Source organism: Apis florea, unplaced genomic scaffold (genome assembly GCF_048593485.1).
Source record: "Apis florea isolate Af1SG1 unplaced genomic scaffold, ASM4859348v1 contig_3325_pilon, whole genome shotgun sequence".
Taxonomy (NCBI): domain Eukaryota; kingdom Metazoa; phylum Arthropoda; class Insecta; order Hymenoptera; family Apidae; genus Apis; species Apis florea.
The window spans coordinates 126,789-147,170 of NW_028256738.1; the positions used below are offsets into that span (position 1 = coordinate 126,789).

General features: G+C 39.3%; 1 protein-coding gene across 5 annotated transcripts in view; it reads left to right on the forward strand.

Annotated features, from left to right (window-relative positions):
• Nucleotides 1-20,382, forward strand: part of nolo (ADAMTS-like no long nerve cord) — a 189,040-nt gene that overhangs the window by 101,456 nt on the left and 67,202 nt on the right. For all 5 annotated transcript variants that reach the window (XM_012491503.3, XM_031918903.2, XM_031918906.2 and 2 more), the window contains one exon: nucleotides 4,064-4,174. In XM_012491503.3, coding sequence (XP_012346957.2) covers nucleotides 4,064-4,174 — 111 coding nt within the window. The remainder of the gene's footprint in view (nucleotides 1-4,063; nucleotides 4,175-20,382) is intronic.

Below are 20,382 nucleotides of genomic sequence, written 5' to 3' on the forward strand. Positions count from 1 at the left end.
TCCACTCCTCCGATATTAATTTCTCGCGGCACGAAAATGAATCTTATTCACACGGGAGCGCAAAGTAGCGTCCCGTGTTCTTCATCGGCGGGTGGTGGAGGCTCGTTTCGAAAATGGCAACGAAGCTTCTCGGATAGGGGGCCACGTAATCGAATATCAATTTTTCTCCAACGATAAAGCGGCCCTTTGATTGACGAGATAAATCGCTGCCTCGTATACTCCTCGGGCATAGACTGAAAAATGATTTTATACGCGAAACGTTCAGGATCACCGATGATCCGTGTTCCACATTCTGAATACTACCTATTTTTCTTTCTGATCATGTTGAGATCGATCAGATGATATTTCTTTGAAACTCCTCTCATCAGCGAGAATTTGATTCTCTCGAGATTGTTAAAGTAAAGGAGAATAGAGAATTTTATTAACAGAATATAGTAAAGGAAAATATTCAGAAAATATTCAAATATCGTAAAACTGAAGATCGATGTACTTCCTTTTTCGATATTTTTTTATATACGAACTAATGAAAGATTATTTTTTTAAATTTATCCGATAGTTTCTTTTTGTTAATCCCATAAGGATCTCTTAATTAATCAATTTCATCTCTTGAACGTAGTGGAAAAAAAGTAAAAAATTGTTTTATCCATGTAAAGAGTTTGGATCCTGGAAGATAGGAAGTCACTATTAAAAAAAAATGAAGACATATTTGTGTGCAAGGTTATCGTGGATGAAGAGTTTCCTCGTCGAAGACATTTTGTCACACTACGATGTTCCTGACACGAAGCGAGACAAACAAGGCTTGAAAAGTCTCGTTCTTGGAAGAAGAAATTTACATGTATGGAAGACGAGCCACGTTTTAGGCATCATCAACGAAAACGCACAACTCTCGAAAAAGACGCGTCATCGTCCGGAGAACGAAATTTCAATCGATGACGCTCATCTCGATACTCTTTACACCTCGATACAAATATTCGAAGCACGCTTCATCTCTAAACGGAGATCACAACGATATTTCACGAGACTAAAATATTTTTCATCCTTCAAACAAGCTCAAATTTATCACTTTGCTTTTGAGTTCGCTTTGTCAATCGTTGGATAAAGTCGAAATTTCACTTGCATTAAAAAAGAAAAAAAAAAAAAAGGAAAAGATTTATGTAATTATAGACCCTTGAAAGCAACGTCTCGATAAAAGGGGTCGTTCTCGAATAATTGGCTAAACCAATAAAATAACCCACTTGGACACGCCATCGTTAAAAAGCCTGGAGCAAGAAGTAAAGAGAGTTTCTTTAACCGGGCATATCTGTTAAGGGAAGTCGATAACAGGAGTGACGGGTCATTAATCGAGCCGCGATCGATTCAATTACCGGGGGCGCGTTTTTGATCGCGGCCACGAAGGAAGTTTGGAAAGTCGGTGTCGAACCTTCGTGGCACCGATTCAGGTCGTGTCGAGGCGGGAGACTAAGTTAATTACCGGTATTAATGTAGACCGACGGCGTTAATCCAGCCACGGCACGCGAGCCAATCAACGGGGATAAGATAAGAATTAAACGGTATCGAGCGCGAACGTCTCGTTAGTGGGACCGTGTCGGGCATAAATTTAACCAGCTTCGTTTCGAGCTATCAATATTATATACGTATATGTTATACGTGCGATCGAAATCCATATCGACGGCGCATCCCTCGAGCGAGCGCGTATTTCAATCTCGGTTATTCATCGATATTATTGTCCGGTGGACGGGCGTGCACGTGACACGCATACGTTACGCTTTTGTATCGATACCTCCCCTACGTTTAGTCTAAACTGTGTGTTTTTATATCTATTCATCTATATTCTAGTTACCGAAATTATTTTACCGTCCGATCGTTGAGCGAATATTTTATTTTATTCCCAATATTGTTTCGCGTTTTTCTGTAATTTAGATATTTGTTCTTCTATTGAATAATTTGTAGTAGTTATTAATATTAATGATTAAACGATAAGAGAGAAGTCGTGGATAGTTATTGATTTCATCGACGGTTTTAAGCTTTTTCACTTTGTAACTTTTATATATAATTTTTTGTTATTTAGAATTTATTAGTGATAACTTGTAACTCGTGTATATACTCGTGTAATCTCTCTAATGATTTTAATTCTTAATTACTAGACTGCTAGACTGCTAATTTTCCAATTATTAAAGTAGCAGCGTATAATTTACAAATTAAACTAATTTGATTCAAATTAGGCCAATCCAGGTAGCAATACATCACGTTTAATTTTCACGAGGATGAAATAAAATTTCTTATGAATTACCGCTTTAAAGTCGATAGCGAGCATGTTTGTCACGATTAAACGATATCAATAGTTAGGCGCGCGTATTACTAGCAAGATAATAACGGTGATCAGTTAATCGATCGTCGGTTCTTGATCACTATAATTTTCTGCTTTTTCTTTCCTCTTTTTTTATTTCGGAGACGAGCTCTACGCGTTCACCGGCGAACGCCCTAGGTGGTCGATTGGCTAATCATAATGATCGTACGATGAATAATGACTTCCCAGTTTCAATAGGAAGCCCCTACCAAGTATTACGACTTGATCAATTTCCACGGAGAATTATAGTCTCCGAATATTTTGAAACTTCCTCGTTCAATCTCATTAATGATCGCTTGTACGATTGCGAATAAACGCCTAACTTTACTCAACCTCAAATGACGTCATTGTACTCTAATTAATAATGGCCGAAATTTGACCAAGTATAAGGGATCCAAGTATAATTCTATCCTTTACTATTATATGAAATATTTGAAATGAACGTTTCCTTGGAAGAAAATTTGGGAAGGAAAAATATTATCTCACGAATGATTTATTAATACGAACAATCGATGAACAGATTTTCTTTTCGAAATTTTCATTTCGAACCCAAGATTGGAGAACGAGTATCCTAAAAATTATTAGAAATCTAAACGTAATCGACTAATAACAAGTCGGTAAACATCGTGATCGTAAAATCAATGAGCCAAGAGTATCTTTGCCCCGTTTTACTAATTTCAAACCGTACGAGTTCATTTTCTAAAGACTCGAGGCGCCTATCGTTAACCTTTAATTACAGGGCGGTCTAGGTGTCTGAATTTATCGCTAATAACGCGCGTCAAGCGTTAGACTTAGTTTCGCGTGACATTTCTGTTGTTATATGTTCTGCAAACATACTTTCACATTATTATTAAACATTAAAATCTCTGACAATTTTAAAATGAATTTTTTATTGCGAAGAAATTTAATCAAGTTGAAACAAACAAAACATGGTGATGCGTGTTAACAGTTTTCAAGAGAAATGAAGATATAACGTAACTTAATAAATTTACACATATGCAATGCGAGAAATATATCTAACACGCTTTCGAGAAACGATTTGTTCAGATTAGAAAATAGTGACTATTATTTATTTATTAATTACATTTATTTAAAATATATTCATTTGAAAGAAAAAACAGGCTAAAGAACTAAATGGAACATAAAATTATGGTTCGATAAAAGTGCATCACACAACTTTGACGACCCCTCAGGAAATATGGATCGTCCAGAGTTTTCCGGAGAAAAAATCAGCGACACGAAATTCAGAGCGCGATGAAACAGGGCCTCGGACTCGTTATAAAAGTTCCGCCTTGCACGGTAATACTAGAAAGTGGGTATCCGTTTTTGGACGGAAGTACGGCTACAATTAAATTGCGCCACCCTCATTCACCTAACGCGTCCGTTTATTTCGACGACACAACGACACGAAACTCTCATGACGAGGGAAACCAAGCGTTACTTCTTTTTTTCTTTTTTTTTTTTTTTTTTTTTCTATTACACGATCGATCCTCGATTCTTTCGCAATCAAAATAAACAGCGATACGTTTCGCTATGATATTACAGAAAACCAATCAAAGTTTAAATAAGGATTTAATAATAATTAAAATAACAACAATTGAAATTCGACGTTGAATAATGAATCATTCGTTTGAATAAGGAATAAACTTTTTTTTTTAAGAGGATCCAATATTTTAGAAATTTTTTACTAACACATCGACGACCATTCTGTTTCAGATATGCCTGCTGGGCCTCGTGGTCAGCGACAACAGTACGATCGGTGACTCCGTCATCGAGGATGTTTCGGAGGTCTCGGAAACTAACCTCGACGCGGACTCGGGAGATCAGGTAACTCGATTATAACTATTCCCTCCATTCTCGACTCCCCCTTCGAGTTTCCAATTTCTCTCCCTTATCGTTCGAATCTTAACAAATTTAAATATCAATTTTGTTCGAGAACGTAGACTACTGCTATTTAACAGTACACGGTGTTCCGATATTCATATATTTCACCCGATTCTATCCTCGTGCTTGTGGATTTGCAAGAGAATAAAGGAGGAGGGCGTTGCTCGTGCTACAGGAAAAATAAACACCTTTATTCATGCCAGCCAACCGGAAATAGGTCGCAGAAACCGTTACACCTATGCTGAACATCGCCAACTCTTTCTTTCTCCCCTCACTCTCTTTGCTAACATTTTATATTCCTTCTATATTTCTTCTCTCTCTCTCTCTCGCCCACGTTTTTCTTCTTCTTCTTTCTCTTCCACCTCCCCTGGTGGACGAAACACGGTGCACATCGGTGTAAAGTCTTTTACGCCTGGCGAGATCTCGCCCTCCATTTCCTCGTTGGACTTTCGTGCTCTGTTTAACCAACAGTTCGTCAACGGAGACTTCCGGCATCTTGCTCGGCCCTAATCTCAAGATGATGTTAGAAGACGCACTCTCCTCTCTTCCTTTTTTCTTTTTTTTTTTTTCCGAGACGCAGTCGCGAAACGGCAGGGAAACCGAGTCGTGTTATTTGTGGGCGAGTTCCTCTCTTAGTGTGGACGTTCACCTTTGCCAACCTTCGTCCTCCTTTTCAAACCTTATTCGCTTCGCATAATTTTACCTTAAATTTTCGTGTATATTTCATTTCGCTTCTCTTTGTTCGGTCATCCAACCACTGTTCAATTATTTTCATCTTTTCTGCGAGAATGGGACTAACCCAAATCCATCTTCAAAATTCTCTTTTTCTTTTTTCTAAAATAACGAGTATTAATTTGTATCACGTATTAGATATTTAACAGAATGAAATTTTTATCTATAGATATTATACCTTTGCAACTAAGTCCTCTTCGTGACACTTAAAAAATAACAACATTTTCGCACACATATCGACAGCTTTAATAATTTCATCGTATAATTCTATCTATCTTTTAGTAAAAATATACGATTGTATGATTTTATTTACAATTGACAAATATTTCAGTTCTCAAATTCTTTTTCCTCCTCCTAAACAATTTAAATTCCATTTCTTTGACGAGTGATCGCATTAATCGTTGGCAAACTCCTTCCAACTTTTTCTCCCCTTCTTCCGCGTAAGTGTAGACGAACACAGTTTCGAGAGTTTGTACGAGTAATTACTGTTCTTCCAAAGAGACGCGAGACGTCGTTTTTACTCGGCTGATCGCGACACGCTCGCGATGTTTCGCGGTAACCATCGTCTTTTTGCGAACAGTTCGCCTCCTCGAGGAATTTCCACTTTCCTTGAGAGCTTCGGGGTGGTGAAGCGACTGTAGCCTAGTTTCGGTCTCGCGATAAAGCGAGGCACGAAACTGCCACGGTGCACCCGCAGTCGATACACGTGTAACGCTTCTTCATATTTCCGTCTTGGACGAGGTTTGAATGTCGGTCGAACTTGGGCTTGGATAGATCCTCTCTTCCATTCGATATTTCACCGGAGGGTTTCCCTCAGATTCCAAATATTGAAAAATAATGATATATTCGTTGTTGCTTCGAGTTTCTATTTTTCCCCTCGTTTGTTAGTGTATTTCGTTAAGGATATTTTTAAACGAGATCTATTTTTCTCTATATATAGTCTTGTATCTTACCGATTTTTGAAATTTCGTTGGCAAATTTCCTCGTACAGTGAAATGATAAGATAATTTTTGAATAAAGGAAAGAACGAAAGTCATCCCTTTTTGTATAAGGATTAAATTTAGAGTTGAAGAGATCGTGACGTTCAATCTCTTTCCGCCAAATTCTTGTTAAAAGATTAATACGATTTTATTTTTATTAATATTTATATTAATGTTAAGAATACCAAGTATATTTCATAAATTATACATTTTGATATCGCCTCTCTCGTACCACAACCACGAATGTGCAAATTTTCTCTTTAAGCGAGGACGTGAGGTGATTGTATATCTTGATCGGACATCAAAAAAAATGTGAAACACTCCCACGTTTCCCCAGTTTAAAAAATTATCTATTTTAAATATGTTAAAAATATATTGAATACAAATTTTAACAAGTGATATATTAGAAATCATTTAGCTATATAAAAAATTTATTTTTATATAAAAATTGACACGAAGATGAATATCATGGTTGAAATGAAAAATGAAAAATGAATATCACATTTTGATTACTGTATGGATGCTTTTATAATCTGGGTGTAAAGTCGCGTGATGTAAGAGAGTTAAATTTGTAAGGGAATTGACTTTGACAATGTTAGTAACATCTATTCTACATCGTAAGATAATCACATTAGTAAAATTAGAATCCTCGTAAATGGAAGTAATTCTCGGTTTTTACGCGACAAACAACGTTTTTCACCAGTATTATCTTCGTATCATTAATTACGATTAGAAGAGTCGCGCGTTAATTAAATACACTCATGCGAAGCAATTGCAGAGAAAGAAAGAAGAAGAATGAACGGAGTTGTATATCGTAAAAACAAAGAGGGTACATTCTCGTCAAGCACATGTAAGTCGATTCAATAATTCTCTCTCTTCCATAGAGAAAATTTCACTATCTTTAATCGGTAGCCGTTTCACCAATTTTCGATTCGTCTCGAAAAATGAATTAAAACTTTCTAACCCTTTCTCTCTTTCGTTAAAAAAAGAAACTTAAAAGACACACGTTAATCGGAATAAAAAAGAAACATTAATAAGTAAAAAAAAAAAAAAAAATAAAACGAAAAAGAGAAAACGGACGAAGAAAATGACGAGTAAAATCTACGAAGAGAAAGTTAAAAGAGAAAAAAGTAGACGAGAGAGAGAGAGAGAGAGAAAAATTAAAAATATCTCTTACCCAGCAGTTCATCTCTTCTAATTCAACGTTTCATCCAGAGAAAATCATAACAGACCGTGTCTCTGGTGGCGTAAACTTTACAACGTTGTTTCCTCGTGTCGTCGCGATTAAATCCCCGGTCCGAGCGGAAGTCGACGAGGGTCGCGGCGTGCATTCGTAAAACGTGGCGACACGAAACATGGTCGAAAAATATGGGACGGGTTTTATAACCGTGGTACCCATGGGGTCGGTACGCCCCTGATGCGCAACTTGCACCTCTTACCCGCGATTTTATTCCGCTCCCACCACGACCTCCGCAAGTCCTTCGTGTCACGCGTAAAATCTGCTCAACCGTCGCAAGCTTCTCTCTCACCCTCCTCGCCCCCGATTTATCCTCGATCGTTTTGCAAATGTTCGGGATCTTATGGATCGATCGGCAGGTGCCCTGCCCCCCCGTGAGAAAGACGAACCTCTTCTATCATGTTTTACGATGATTTTTTTTTATCGGTGATCGTTTGACCCGTGTTTTTTATCGATGTCGAGGATATCGGTGACGTAAAGTCTCTTTGAGACGAGAGGTCGGTTCATCGGCTCCGGTTTATGACGCAGACGTGTTTTAAAAAGCGGCAAAGGACGATGCTAAATAGACAAATGGTAAAAAGGATGGGGATGTGTATAAAGGAATATCGGCGAAAGGGTAAAGTAGAATCGAATAAAAATGAAGATTATTCCTTCGATTAATCGAAGAGGACGAATATTCTGAGTTTCTGAGGAACTTTTCACGTTGAGTTTATATCGTTGTTTATCGACTTGAAGCGTGTACCTGTCAGATTACTTCAATTAATGAAAAACGCGTCGAAGAGAGCGTTCGTCACGGGAAAGAGCAACAGCTCGAATGATGGATGGATGGGGGGGGAGGGGGAACTGCGTCCCCCGCAATGGATCGGGACACCAGATTTGCGAGAAATTTAGAATGCTCGAGCTTAACCCGCATATATCATCGTGGAGTTAACGTTTATCGCATTTTGAATGCGCAAATCAGAATTTATGAATTCGATGTTACGATGCACGGAGCATCCTGTAATCGGGACTTCGTCCCCCAAGATTGCATCGCGTTTAAATCCAGTTTGTGTTTGAATATAAAAATCCGATTTTACTGCAAACAAAATTAAACGATAAATAAAAAGAAGGAATAGAAGGAACGTAGTTTCCATCGATTTTAAAATATCACGAGAATTAATTAACGATCCTTAACAATTTCAATTGATTGCTTTCTCATATTAATAATAGCTCGTCGATTTTCATATCACAGACTCGATCCATAAAATACAACTCTAGCTCTATACCTGCATCCTTCTTACGATCATTCTTCCCTTAATCTCTCACCAATCTCTCGCTAATCAAGATATTTTGTCGTATTTAAAATAATATGCACTGCGATTTCATCAAAAATTCCACGTTTAATCCCAATGTCAGGTCTATCTCCAACGTATAAAACTTCCTTCCTGTTATCGTACGTTCGATCAGATTTCCCGTAGAACCGTGCGGGTGGTCCAATGGGAGGGCCGGGAGCGAAATTCGGCGAACAATAAGATGATCTCGTAAGACAACCGTCTCGTCTCGCGTGCACCACCCCGGAATACCGTTTCACATGCGCATATAAAAATATCTTTGATACGAGCGTGGCGAACAGATAAGGGGAATAAGGTCATATCCCGTATAGGAAATCGTGCACGACCTACCTTATCCCACGCTTGTACATTTTCCCTGGGATATCTACCGGTGTTTCTTCGAAACGGTGATTGCATTGGCTACGAGCGTAAAACTAAGTTCGCGAACAACCTTCGTGCACGAATTAGGATGTCGCGGCGGTATCGAGCTTGTATTTTCCAGCATTCCTTCCGCGAATACCGAATCACCCAACTTCCGGCCCCGGGATCTCCGTGGAAATTTGGCAACTCGATTCGAGCCAGATACAGGAATAGGGGGAAAGGAGAATGATTGTAATTGAAATTGAGACAATTCGTGCGTTAGTCCGGTTTTATGTAATCGAAATATAAATATATTTATGTATTCAGTTATCCAGTTTGGGACATGAGATTTGTTTCGACGATGCATCGACGATGTATTCTTCGTGTATGAAGAATTTCGAGACGAGAGGGATGTATACGTTCGTAGGGAAATTATGGAAAGTAGATAGGAGATGACAACGCGTGATTGAAACGAAAGTTTGAAACGGTGCAATTTCGAGGGAATCAGGGGTAGAAAGAATATGGAGAAGTGGGGAAAGCAATTACGATGGTTGATTGTTCGATTGGGTGTAATTCTATTCGGGTTCGTTGGTCGGAAGTTGGAGGAAAGTCTTGATGAGGTTCATGTTAACACGAATTATTTGGATAATTGCCAGAATGGTTATTAGTGGGAACAGTTGTCGGTTACTTGACGATTGTTTCGCCGTGCAAAAGTGTTCATGTTGAAACTGTTCGTTCAACTTGTAATTGCTTTATCATCGAACAACCTGATTCGATTTAAAACCGTAACATTTTATCTTGTTTCTTCTTCTTTTCTCTCTCTCTCTCTCTCTATCTCTTTGTTATGCATTACACGCCTCAGTTCCGCTCGCGAATTTGAAATGAGAATACCCGATAAAACGCATCGAGTTTCGAGAACAGATTAAAATAATACACGCAGCTACCGCGAATATTTGGGATGAACGAACGTCACGTCGTATTGTATTTCATATTGCATCATTTCAAAAGCTGGCCTTTCTCTTTTTTTTTTGAAAAAAATATACACAGGTTTCATTATTTGCGATCTAAAAACAAAAAATGGAGGGGAAAGGAAGATGAGAGGGAAAGACAAAATGGGAGAGTGTACACCCCGTGTTCTGTGTTTTGGAAAAAAATATATATATGTATCATTCGTTGGAATATGTGTCACGAAATCGAGATAAAATGTACGCGTATATTTAACTAATTCCAAGGGTCAAGAGATGGAATTGGAATGGAACCCGAACAAAGGATTAATTTTATACAATAACGCTAATTAGAGGATATTTAACGCGTTTCAATATTTTATCAGTGAATGAAACGAAGAATGTGTGTCATTCGTCGTGTAAATTTCATCTATTTAATCGAAGATAGATTTTCGTTAATTTCGTAATAACGAGAGCTTTTTTTTTTTATCGAGACGTAAATAATCGATGGAAGAAAATCCATACGATTATTATACGAATAGCTCGATTAAATTTTCTGCATCGTGTTAACAATTCAATACTACTACGATTTCTATTTGAATATCGTCGAAGAATATTCGCGGTCGCGCAATTAACCGAATTAATAAATTATCATTCATATATCACATTGTGAATTATTCATTGTTGTTTCGATGCAAATGTCATTCCTACTTTTCGTTGTCAGTTTAACCCTGAAGGCATTCATGCGCGTAATAAATTGATGCGCAGAATTAATTCTCGAGAAGTATACGAAAAACTAACTATTATCCATTCGAAATATAAATATATAAGAAAAATATCCGTTTTAATTTAAACTTGACGAATCTTTGTCACGGGGAGAGGAAGGATCTTTAGTATTTCGCTAATTAATCGTGGTAAACTGGAATCGAGCAAGAGTGAAAAAGGCAGGCGAGGCGACTTTAAAAAGGTGGCTCGTTCCGATGCATCGAGGATCAAAAAAGAAATTGGTCGACACAAAGAAAGTAAAGTACGAGGAGAGAAAGGGACGCGGTCGTCGAACATCCTCTCGGACAGAAAACCGTGCGTGCTATGACAATGAACATTCCTATCTCATCGTCGTTGGTAGGATGACGCGGTTTTCGTTGAACTGGCTCTAGTGCCACTCTCAACGAGGCAGAAGGGTGAAAAACGTCGACGAAGCACTCGCTGCTCTATCGTGTTCCCGACTAATTATCTAATTGAATTTAACGGGTGTTCGAAGTGTAACTGCCACCGACCACCGAATGTGAACAACTGCAAAACGTTGATATTTTTGACGCTGCTCGTTTCGCGTTTGGAAATTGTAATGGAACGGAAATATCACAACAATTTTCTTCCATCGAAGAATCGATGAGACCGTATTTGTCGTATCAATTTTTTTTTTTTTCTATTGTCGATGCGATATAAAAACAGAGACCGTATTTTCTGTTTTTGCGCAGAGCTGTTATCTAGAGAAAAGGGGGGTGCCGCTGGGGACGGAGAATATTGATCTGCCGCATTTTTGGCAAACATGAATAGGAAAGGAAAGGAAGAATATAAGAATCAAGTGGCACTTGCCATTTCCTATTCACATGAGATTCGTATCAATTCGACAACTCCAAGTAGTCAATTCCAGGCGAACTAGAGTATCCAATATCCAAAGCCCAATAATGATTCTCTTTAAGAATCCAATCTTAATTTCTTTCCATTTGTACGAAAAAAAAAAAAAGAAAAAAATAATCGAGCTATTAATTTATCATCGATACCACCGTGGCGGCGAAAAAGGTGGACAAAGAGGTAAGAAATCACGAGTAGCACGACACACCGTTGGTAGTCTCGTCCAACGAAAGACGCCAAGAAACATTAAAGAAGATAAACGGCCGGCGAAGTCGGTCTCATTCATAATTCATGCCGCTAATTTCTCACGGCGGTGGGCGCCGCTACGTTATTGCATTATCTGGAAAATCCTTGAATAATTCTCATCCGACCGCGGCTCTCGCCACGAAACTTGGACGCCGTTATATCGTTTCCTTCCCTCGCCTCGTCTCTCTTTTCTATCTAATCGTCGAAACCTCTTCGAGGACAATGCATCGCGTCCACCCTTCTTCCTTCTATTCCATCTATCCGATCTCACTTTCGAAATTTTTGGATTCCAAAGATTTATTTATTTATTTAATTTTTGTCGAACAATCGATTAATGGTTAAACGCGATATAGCAACTAGCTCTGGAAACGCGAAAGAGGAGAATGTTATGGAAGCAGATTGGACGGTTACATCTAATAATTTCGCGAATCACACGGCGACCGATCAACGGAATAATTGGAATTCAGCGAGGTGCACATCGGTAACGGCGCGCATTTGTTAATTTAACGGCAACGAGGAATGGATACGGTGCGACGTATTTTTCTTGCGTATCCGAACGATAAAATGTTTTTCCGACCGCGGCTCGTTTCAATTTCGAATCGATCCGATGACACGAGCGCGGGTCGAAACGATTCCGATTACCGATCAAGGGCCCCGGAAAATCGGTTTAGGATTTTTTTAAGTGACGGCTGGAACGTCGAGTGATTTGTTTTTCGGATCGATCCTTTGCTATTGTCGCCAGATTCTTCATTATTCGAACATTTTCATCGAGAGAATTCATTGCTCGGGCAAAACAATTTATTTTCGATCGGATGTAATTATGAAATTCATTCAGGTATTTGCAATGATTTCATTATGAGATATTGTTACTATTAATTACGTGAATTAAATAGACAGGAAAAAATGTGATTGTATTATTGTTTCGTCATTATTCTTTTCCATCAAATTCGTATGATTCTTCATTCGTTCTCGTCTTGCACTAGTTTTTTACTTCCGACCTATTGTCAATTCCGCCGATTTTCTTTCATCTTGGAACGCTTTCCGCTTTCCTCTTTTCACGTATACGAAATTCATATGAGCGAACGATAAATCTTTCTCGTGATATCGGCCTGTGTCTTTTCCTACTTCTATGCATGGCCACTTCTCTCGAATACGCATATAGATTTAAACAATAGCAGCAACGTATACAGCCTCGCAACGTTTCAATTTTCTGCTATAATTTTAAAGCTCCAAACGTTTAACGTTAACGATCTTTCATCGCTTTCATCTATCATTCCCGTTATATCGAACGAGTACGAAGAAGGAATTGTATTCTTGGCTATTGTAAAATAAAAAAAATTTTAAGACCTATCATCAAAGAACACGCGTTACGAAACGAAAATTCATATACAGATAACTTTTAAAAATCTTCTACTAAATATTATTTCTCATTCGTCGAGGCTAACGATCACCGGAAACAATTGACGCGACAACGTCCATTTCAATTTTCTCGTGAAATCGAACGGAAAAATAGGAAGGAAAAAGAAAGGAAAAGTCATGTGCACGGGGTAAAGAACCTCTAGTCCGGCTAAGGCTACGAAGCAATTTTGTTTTCCGCGATGCAATATAAGACGGGGACTACTCACCGCAATAATAAAGGTCTCGGTCATAAGTCGCGTGGGACGTAATCGGACAAGGATCGTTGTGTCTTATAAAACTTTCGCAATTTTGAGAGAGGTGTGACTGACGTGTAATAACCCCCGTGCCACCGGCAAACTGTGTTTCGAGACGACTTCCAAACCCCCGTTTCACCCAACTGCTTTTCAACCGTCCGCGAATTCATGCCCCTCCATCGATTCCACCTCGAACCGAACCACCGCTTACAAATTAACCCCGGAGTGAAGCGATTTTTTTCCCTCGCTCCTCGAGGAACCGACCCTGTCTCGATGGGAACAAGTTAAATTAACCCACGGGATCCCTCTTTCTCCCCCTCCTCTCTCCATTCTTGTCTCCTGTATTTCATTTTTTTCTACCCCTCTCCACTCTCGCTTCGATCCTCCTTTTCGCCTCGCTCCTTTTTACCATCGAAAATCATTTATTTGAAAAACGCGGTAATAATATCCTCTGCATCCGCGTTTCATTAAAACCACGGAATCCCTCCCCCCGGTTTTAATCACGTAATCTGAACAACTAGCGATAACTCGAATGGAAATCGTATTCGGAAACCTGCCTTCCAAATACCGTTTGTGAATTATCGATTGTTCAACTGTATCGCGAGTGGGTAAATTATAATTGCGGTTGGAACGAAACGAAAGCGTGTTTGAGAGTAAACGTGTTTCGCACGCGTGTGTAATTTGTAACAATTTTATCGTGGATCTAGGGTACTAGTAACGATGTAAAAGAGTAATTTTCCATGAAAATATTAGTACGACTGAATGAATAAATAATTCCTTTAATACGAAAACTGAGGAATCATTCGGTATAATAGGGGAGTATAACGTTTATTAAGATACAGGCATTTGTGCAAGTGAAATAAAGCCTTATCAAATCGTTGTATTAATCGTTGTATCAAACGTTATTAACATTATTCGTGACGTATAATTACGAGCACGATCGATTATCCGTGCCACGAATTCAATAGTAAATCAATATGTTATATCGTTATTAGTATCATCGAAATTTATTTAGTTCTATTGAAAAGAAGTTGATTCGTGTAAACGGAATGATAAAAAAGAGTGAAAGTGAAAGAAATTATTTTTTTTTTCTCATCATTATCTATCACAACTATCATTATTAAATTCTTTATTCTAGAAAAAATTTTATGATAATTACGATAATTTTGCTACAACAAAAGTATTAGGAATTTTAAGTAAATTCCAATTTCGATTTTGTTCAATAGAACTTTCCGTTGAAAAAATTATTTCGTGTTTAACTTACACTTGACCGATTCCATTAACCCAGTATTGTTCACTTTCGACACCGAAATTTGTGTTTTACATCGGTCGAGGTTGGCCGTTGATCGTTCGATTGATTTAATAACAAAACACAGATGAGCACTGTTTATTTTTTAGATTTTCCCTTTAAAGGGAATACGTATACTCTCGCTCGAAAATCCTCCAACATTTTTATCCTACACTTGCATCATTCAACTATGTAATAATTCTTCTTATACCTTCTTTACAGCATGAAAAAAATTTATATATTCTCGATCTATCGAGTTTAAAATCTATGCCCGTGAAAAGAATAAAAAAGGACAGGCAAATCTATTTCCTCTATTACAAGCAAAGGGCGTTCCACGAACAGCCTAATCCAATTTCCCAGGGAACGATTAACAGTGACACGCGAAAAGAGGGTTGCTCGAGGAAGGTCGGTCTCGTAGCATTAACGGGACAAAACCGATCGGTGACCGAGGACACGGGTCCCACTCGAGGCGTTTGCATGGATAATGAAGGGGCAGGTGGCACGGCACGGCATCCAGCGCGATGTCCGCCCTCTGGGTGACATCCACGATTGGCTTTTCCACGATCCACCGCCGCCGTTGGAAACGCGGATACGAAAATACCGATCGAGCGGATTCGATCTTAGAACGTCCATTAGCCAGGCGTGGATGGGAACTGGTAAGATGACAAGCGTGGTTAAAGAGAAAAAGATGGTAGGGAGAAGTGGAAAAAGGTGGAGGAAAGAGGCGATCTTTCCTGCCGTCCTTGCCTTCAATAATTTGGAAGTCTAATGTGCCGTTCTGGAAAGGAAGAGCAAGCATTCGGGGCGGGAGAAAGATGGAGAAAGAGGAAAACAGAAGGAGGGAGAGGGACAAATTGACACCTGCACGCGAGAATGGCGTCCCGGCTGGATGTGGCGAGAGCGTCGACGTGGAAGAGGAACCGTGTGAATAATGCAGACGCCCGCGAGGATCCTGTTTAAAAGTCCGATCACCCGTTCTATTCCCATCCCCGTTCGCGGGGACAACTCCATTTCGGGAAGCATCGTGAAAAAGATAACACTCGGCGGCGACGCGACCGGTTTCGATTGGAAATTGACTAGGAGAGAAACGATTTCGCGTCCCCCTGTTTTAGTAATTATGCATAGGTTAGTTTGAACTTCGGGATGCTCGTCTCTCGAAACCTTAAAGGTAATTTCGAACCTGTTATTTCGTGTATTAAACTGATGAATAATAGCTGAGCTTTCCGTGCATCCATTACTCTGATACCTTAATGTACGGATATTCTGTTATTTGGGGAGAACGTTACGTAGAGACTAATATCTTGTTGTAACGGTAAAGTTATATAGTGTTCGATGTCTGCGATACGATGCTGTGTCGAAAGAAAAATTATACGAAAATTATAAGGAGAATACGTGGTTACACAATTATTTCCGATCACTCGTACGAGCCAAATAATATTAAATCATCGAATAAATAAACATTACGGGATAATCTAAAATCTAAAAATCTCCATGCGGGAAGAATTCTTATCGAAAGATAATTCGTTTAGCAGATAGAAGATTCGAAAGCAATTATGAATTATCTTCGAATGCAAATAAGGTATCTCTTATTCACGCCTCGATATATCATACCTCCATTGTCGTTAAAATCGTTCCATTATCACCGATCGAAATTCTTCGAAGGGTGCCAACATCTTTTTTCATCCATCAGCAGTAAACGATCCGTTAAATCTTATCGAAAATTCATTTTCGGACAGCGAATGCGAATATTATTATGCGTGTGGACGATCGGTCGAGGCATCCCGCCACCACACCATCAGATATATATTTCCACAGCTTATTCTTTTATCCCCGCTTAAGACATCAGTCTTTTTAAGCCTATTACGCGACACCCTTTTAACCTGACACTGTCTCGACTCGTTCAGCTTCGAGAATTTAAGCTTTCGGTGAACTCGAGATTATATATAAACTTATATAATCTCTAATCGGTTAGACCATCCGATATCGTTTCTGTTAATCGAATTCCGAAAATACTTAAGTGCTATTTGTACCGTTATATCAATTTTCAAACGATTTTTATTATTTATTTTAAACTTTCTTATTAAATGAATAATATATAATCTCTTTATAATTGAGTACTGCAAATGTGGATGTTAATAATACTTTAATAACCGTCTCGATTAATTCGTAAATTATTTTAAGAATCTATTCTTCTACATTCTTCTACAATTCTTCTTCTTCAAATATTCTTCTACATGAACCCCCAATCGAACGTATAATAAGATAATGCCTGCCTTATTATACCTTTAACTTTAAAAAAAAAGAAATCGGATAGCTTTAAATAATTAAAGGACGAGACCAAAAGAACGAGAGTGGAAAGATTAGTGGGCGAAAAAGAGGAAAAACAAGAGACGCCGTAAAACGTTCAAAGGGATGTTTATACCCCCTATTTTTTGCGCGTAAAGAAGCTTAGAAAAAAGGCGCGAATAATGGAGGCGTGGAGGCGAACGCGATTCGAAGGATTCGGTAATTGTGAAATATTTATTTTTTGCAAGGGGATTTTCGTTTGTTTTTTTTTTTTTTTGGAATGGCGATAATCTGAGGATACCGCCCTGCGAAATTTCCATCGGGCGACCGAGCGGAGCACGAACGCAAATATTTGGAGCGCGACGCGCTTTAAACTCGTAATTCGTACGGCTGCTTTTTCGCGAGTCAACCCTTTGAAGGATTTTGGGAACAAGCGGAAGGAGGCGAGCGTTTTAAGCGTCGTTTCCTCGTCAACTCGATTCGTCGAGTTTGGAGGATAAAAAAAAGCGTGGATTATTAAACGATCATCCGTTAAATTTTTCACGAAACTTATACACTGTGTATACTTTCGAGCATCCCTTGTAATTCTCAAAGTATCGCGTGAAATTGATGTTACTTTGATGCGGATCGAATATCAACTCCTTTCCTTATGTATAATATCGAGTCGCGTTTGTGATAAGGATTGGAATCTGGATTCCAGAAAGCAAAGTTATACTCGTGATATAATTTTCGTTCGATTCGAGTGATAAACAATGTTATATCGTTACATTTTTCTTAAATATTATCACCTTTCGTTCAAGTATCGAGAGTATTAGAGCGAGATTGATAAAGACGACGAAATTAAAGAACGCGGTTACCAAAAGGAAGATGAATGAAAAGCAACCGGATGAAACGTAGAATAGAGGTGGAAAGGGAAGGAGAAGGAGAGAAAGAGGGAGGGGAGGGACAAGGGGGTTTGAAGAGAAAGACACAAGGGTGTTCTTTAGTGAGTGGCAGCAGAACTCTAGTTCGGTTGGCGGTGGAGTTTGAATAATGCAGAGTTGCGAACCTGCCTAAAAGTGATCGGTCGAACCTCACCCCCGCCGCACCCCCTCGCGACTCCCTTTAGAATCCTACTTCCAGTTCGTCTAAGAGCACGAACTAAGATTGATTTTAGATTGGGTGGGAATTGGGAATAGCTGGCCCGTTACTCTCTGGCAACACGCTTTCCACTCTACCCCATCGTTCTCTCTCTCTCTCTCTCTCTGTTTCTCAATACCTTTCTCGCAACCCTTCCACCGATGCTTTTATCTCCGTTCTGCTTGATTTTATTAAAGTCTTCGTCGACCTCGGTATAGGCTTGTATGCATGTAAATTAGCGGAATGCTTTGAAGAGCGGCCGCGAATGCGTGAAGTCATTTCGTCGCGAGGTGGATCAGCAAAGCGGAGTTTAAACGATCCCCCCCTCGCTATCGTATTCGGTTCCGCTTGAAATTCAGAGGAATTTGGATTATGTCTGAGCCGTGACCCCTTCGGGCTAACCAAGGAGTTTAACGTTACGTCGCACTCGTTAAAAGTGAAAATTGAGAATTTAAGTTAAGGATTGTGTGCGTGCAAAACAAAGATGATCGAGATCGATTTAATTACTCTTTGAATAATCTCTGTTGAAACTAAGGGAGATGGAAGAATTCATCGATTCATCGTTATCGATTCTATTAAGAAATTTTTTTCTCAAACTATACTTTGCAATAACTGATTGATTATCTTATATAAATAACAAGGAGTGAAGGATCGATTGGTTCCGAAACAAAAATATTTATCTTATCTCAAATTTTTCAAATTCTGAAAACCAAACTAATCCATTTCTGAGAATTTCCAATGGAAAAAATCAGCTATTCGTGGGGAAATAATAGTAACGAATTCCCTATATAAATAACAGGCTCGAAGCGGAGCATATTTAACGCGTGAAGCCGCGCGCGTTCACGCATGCATATGCAAAATCGTCGAACGAGAGAGAGGCGCAAAACTAAGCGAGTGCGACTGCACGTGACTGCGAAGATTCGCATGCATAAGTATTGGGAGCAAATAGATGCGAAATTGTGATCAACGCGAGGCACAAACGCAATATACAGTGAGAGAAGATCGAATATTTCCCATTGATGGAAAACAATCGCAGCTTTCTTTTTCGACTTTGGAAATTGCCTATTAATTATTGGATCAACAGGATCAACCGTTGTCGGTTGATATTCGCTTCACCATCTTGGTCGAAATCGTTTGGAACTAACCGAAAAGTTGGGGCGACACGTGTTTGCAGTGATGATGGATCGAGTGGATCTCGATGGCGAAGAGATCAGAGAGGAAAGTTACGTTTCAATTAGCGGAATGGCGGAAGTTCAAGCGGTAGAAACTTCAAGTACGAAATAGAGGAATAATACTGTTCTCTTTATTTATGATAATATTCCTCGCTTCGAATTACGGATATAGAACTGTAATTATCTCGAAACATTGGAACGTCTTATTTACGAGAATCGCGAGTTTAATTTCCTAGACAGCTGTTTAATAATCCCCGCTCACGCGAACGACCGGCGCACAAAACCGTTCTTATGCAATGAAACGGAATTTTCAATGCTTTCTTCTTAAATAGATAAAGAGGAGAGAGAGAGAGAGAGAGAGTGAGAATAAGAATTAAAATCGTTCCAGGAGAGAAATGTTCCAATTTTCAAAGAGAGAGTAAGTGAGAGATACCTCCAACGTATCTTATCTCAAACGTAAAAAAAAAATCTAAAACTCGCAAAGAATCTAGAAATCTAGGAATTCTCGATAATTTGTAAAAGGCAGATTTTTGGCGTCGTTAAATCTTGGCGAATCTACGATCGTGGATGGTCGGAATTTATAGGATGGATGGGGGTGCAAAGCGACCCCGTGATGGGCAAAAACGATTCTTATCCGACACGCACGCATCGCTATCACTTCCAGCTGTGAATCTCGTCGCAAATTGGCAATGAAAGAGGAGCGTTGAGTGGCGGACAGAGACGGATACAGGGACGGACAGGCGGATAGGAAGGGTAGCAAAGAGGAACGGGGAGCAAGATGGAAATAAACGAGCGGAGAGGACAGGGCGATAGGCCGATAGCCGATCTCTCATTCCGCAATGCGGGCTTTCGCACCGCCCTATATACGTACGTCACCGTGCTGGCCACCTTGTTGTATTCCACCGTTGCGCCGTACCCCGTAGGACCGATGATCGGTGAGACAAATCTGGCCGAAACGATCCAGCCAGAGCCCCCCTGGACATCGTGGATCGTTTCGATCGATGAATTTTCTCCGCTGGGGACCGGTGCAATCGGAGGAAATCGATTCGATCGGCCGATTTCTTCGATTGAAGACCCGTTTCGGCGAATGGATCATAAGTTATCCGTTGGATTGATCGAAATGTAAACTTTTTTTTTCTCTTTTTCCTTTTTTTTTTTTTTTTTTACGCCTCGAATAGATACGATCTCTC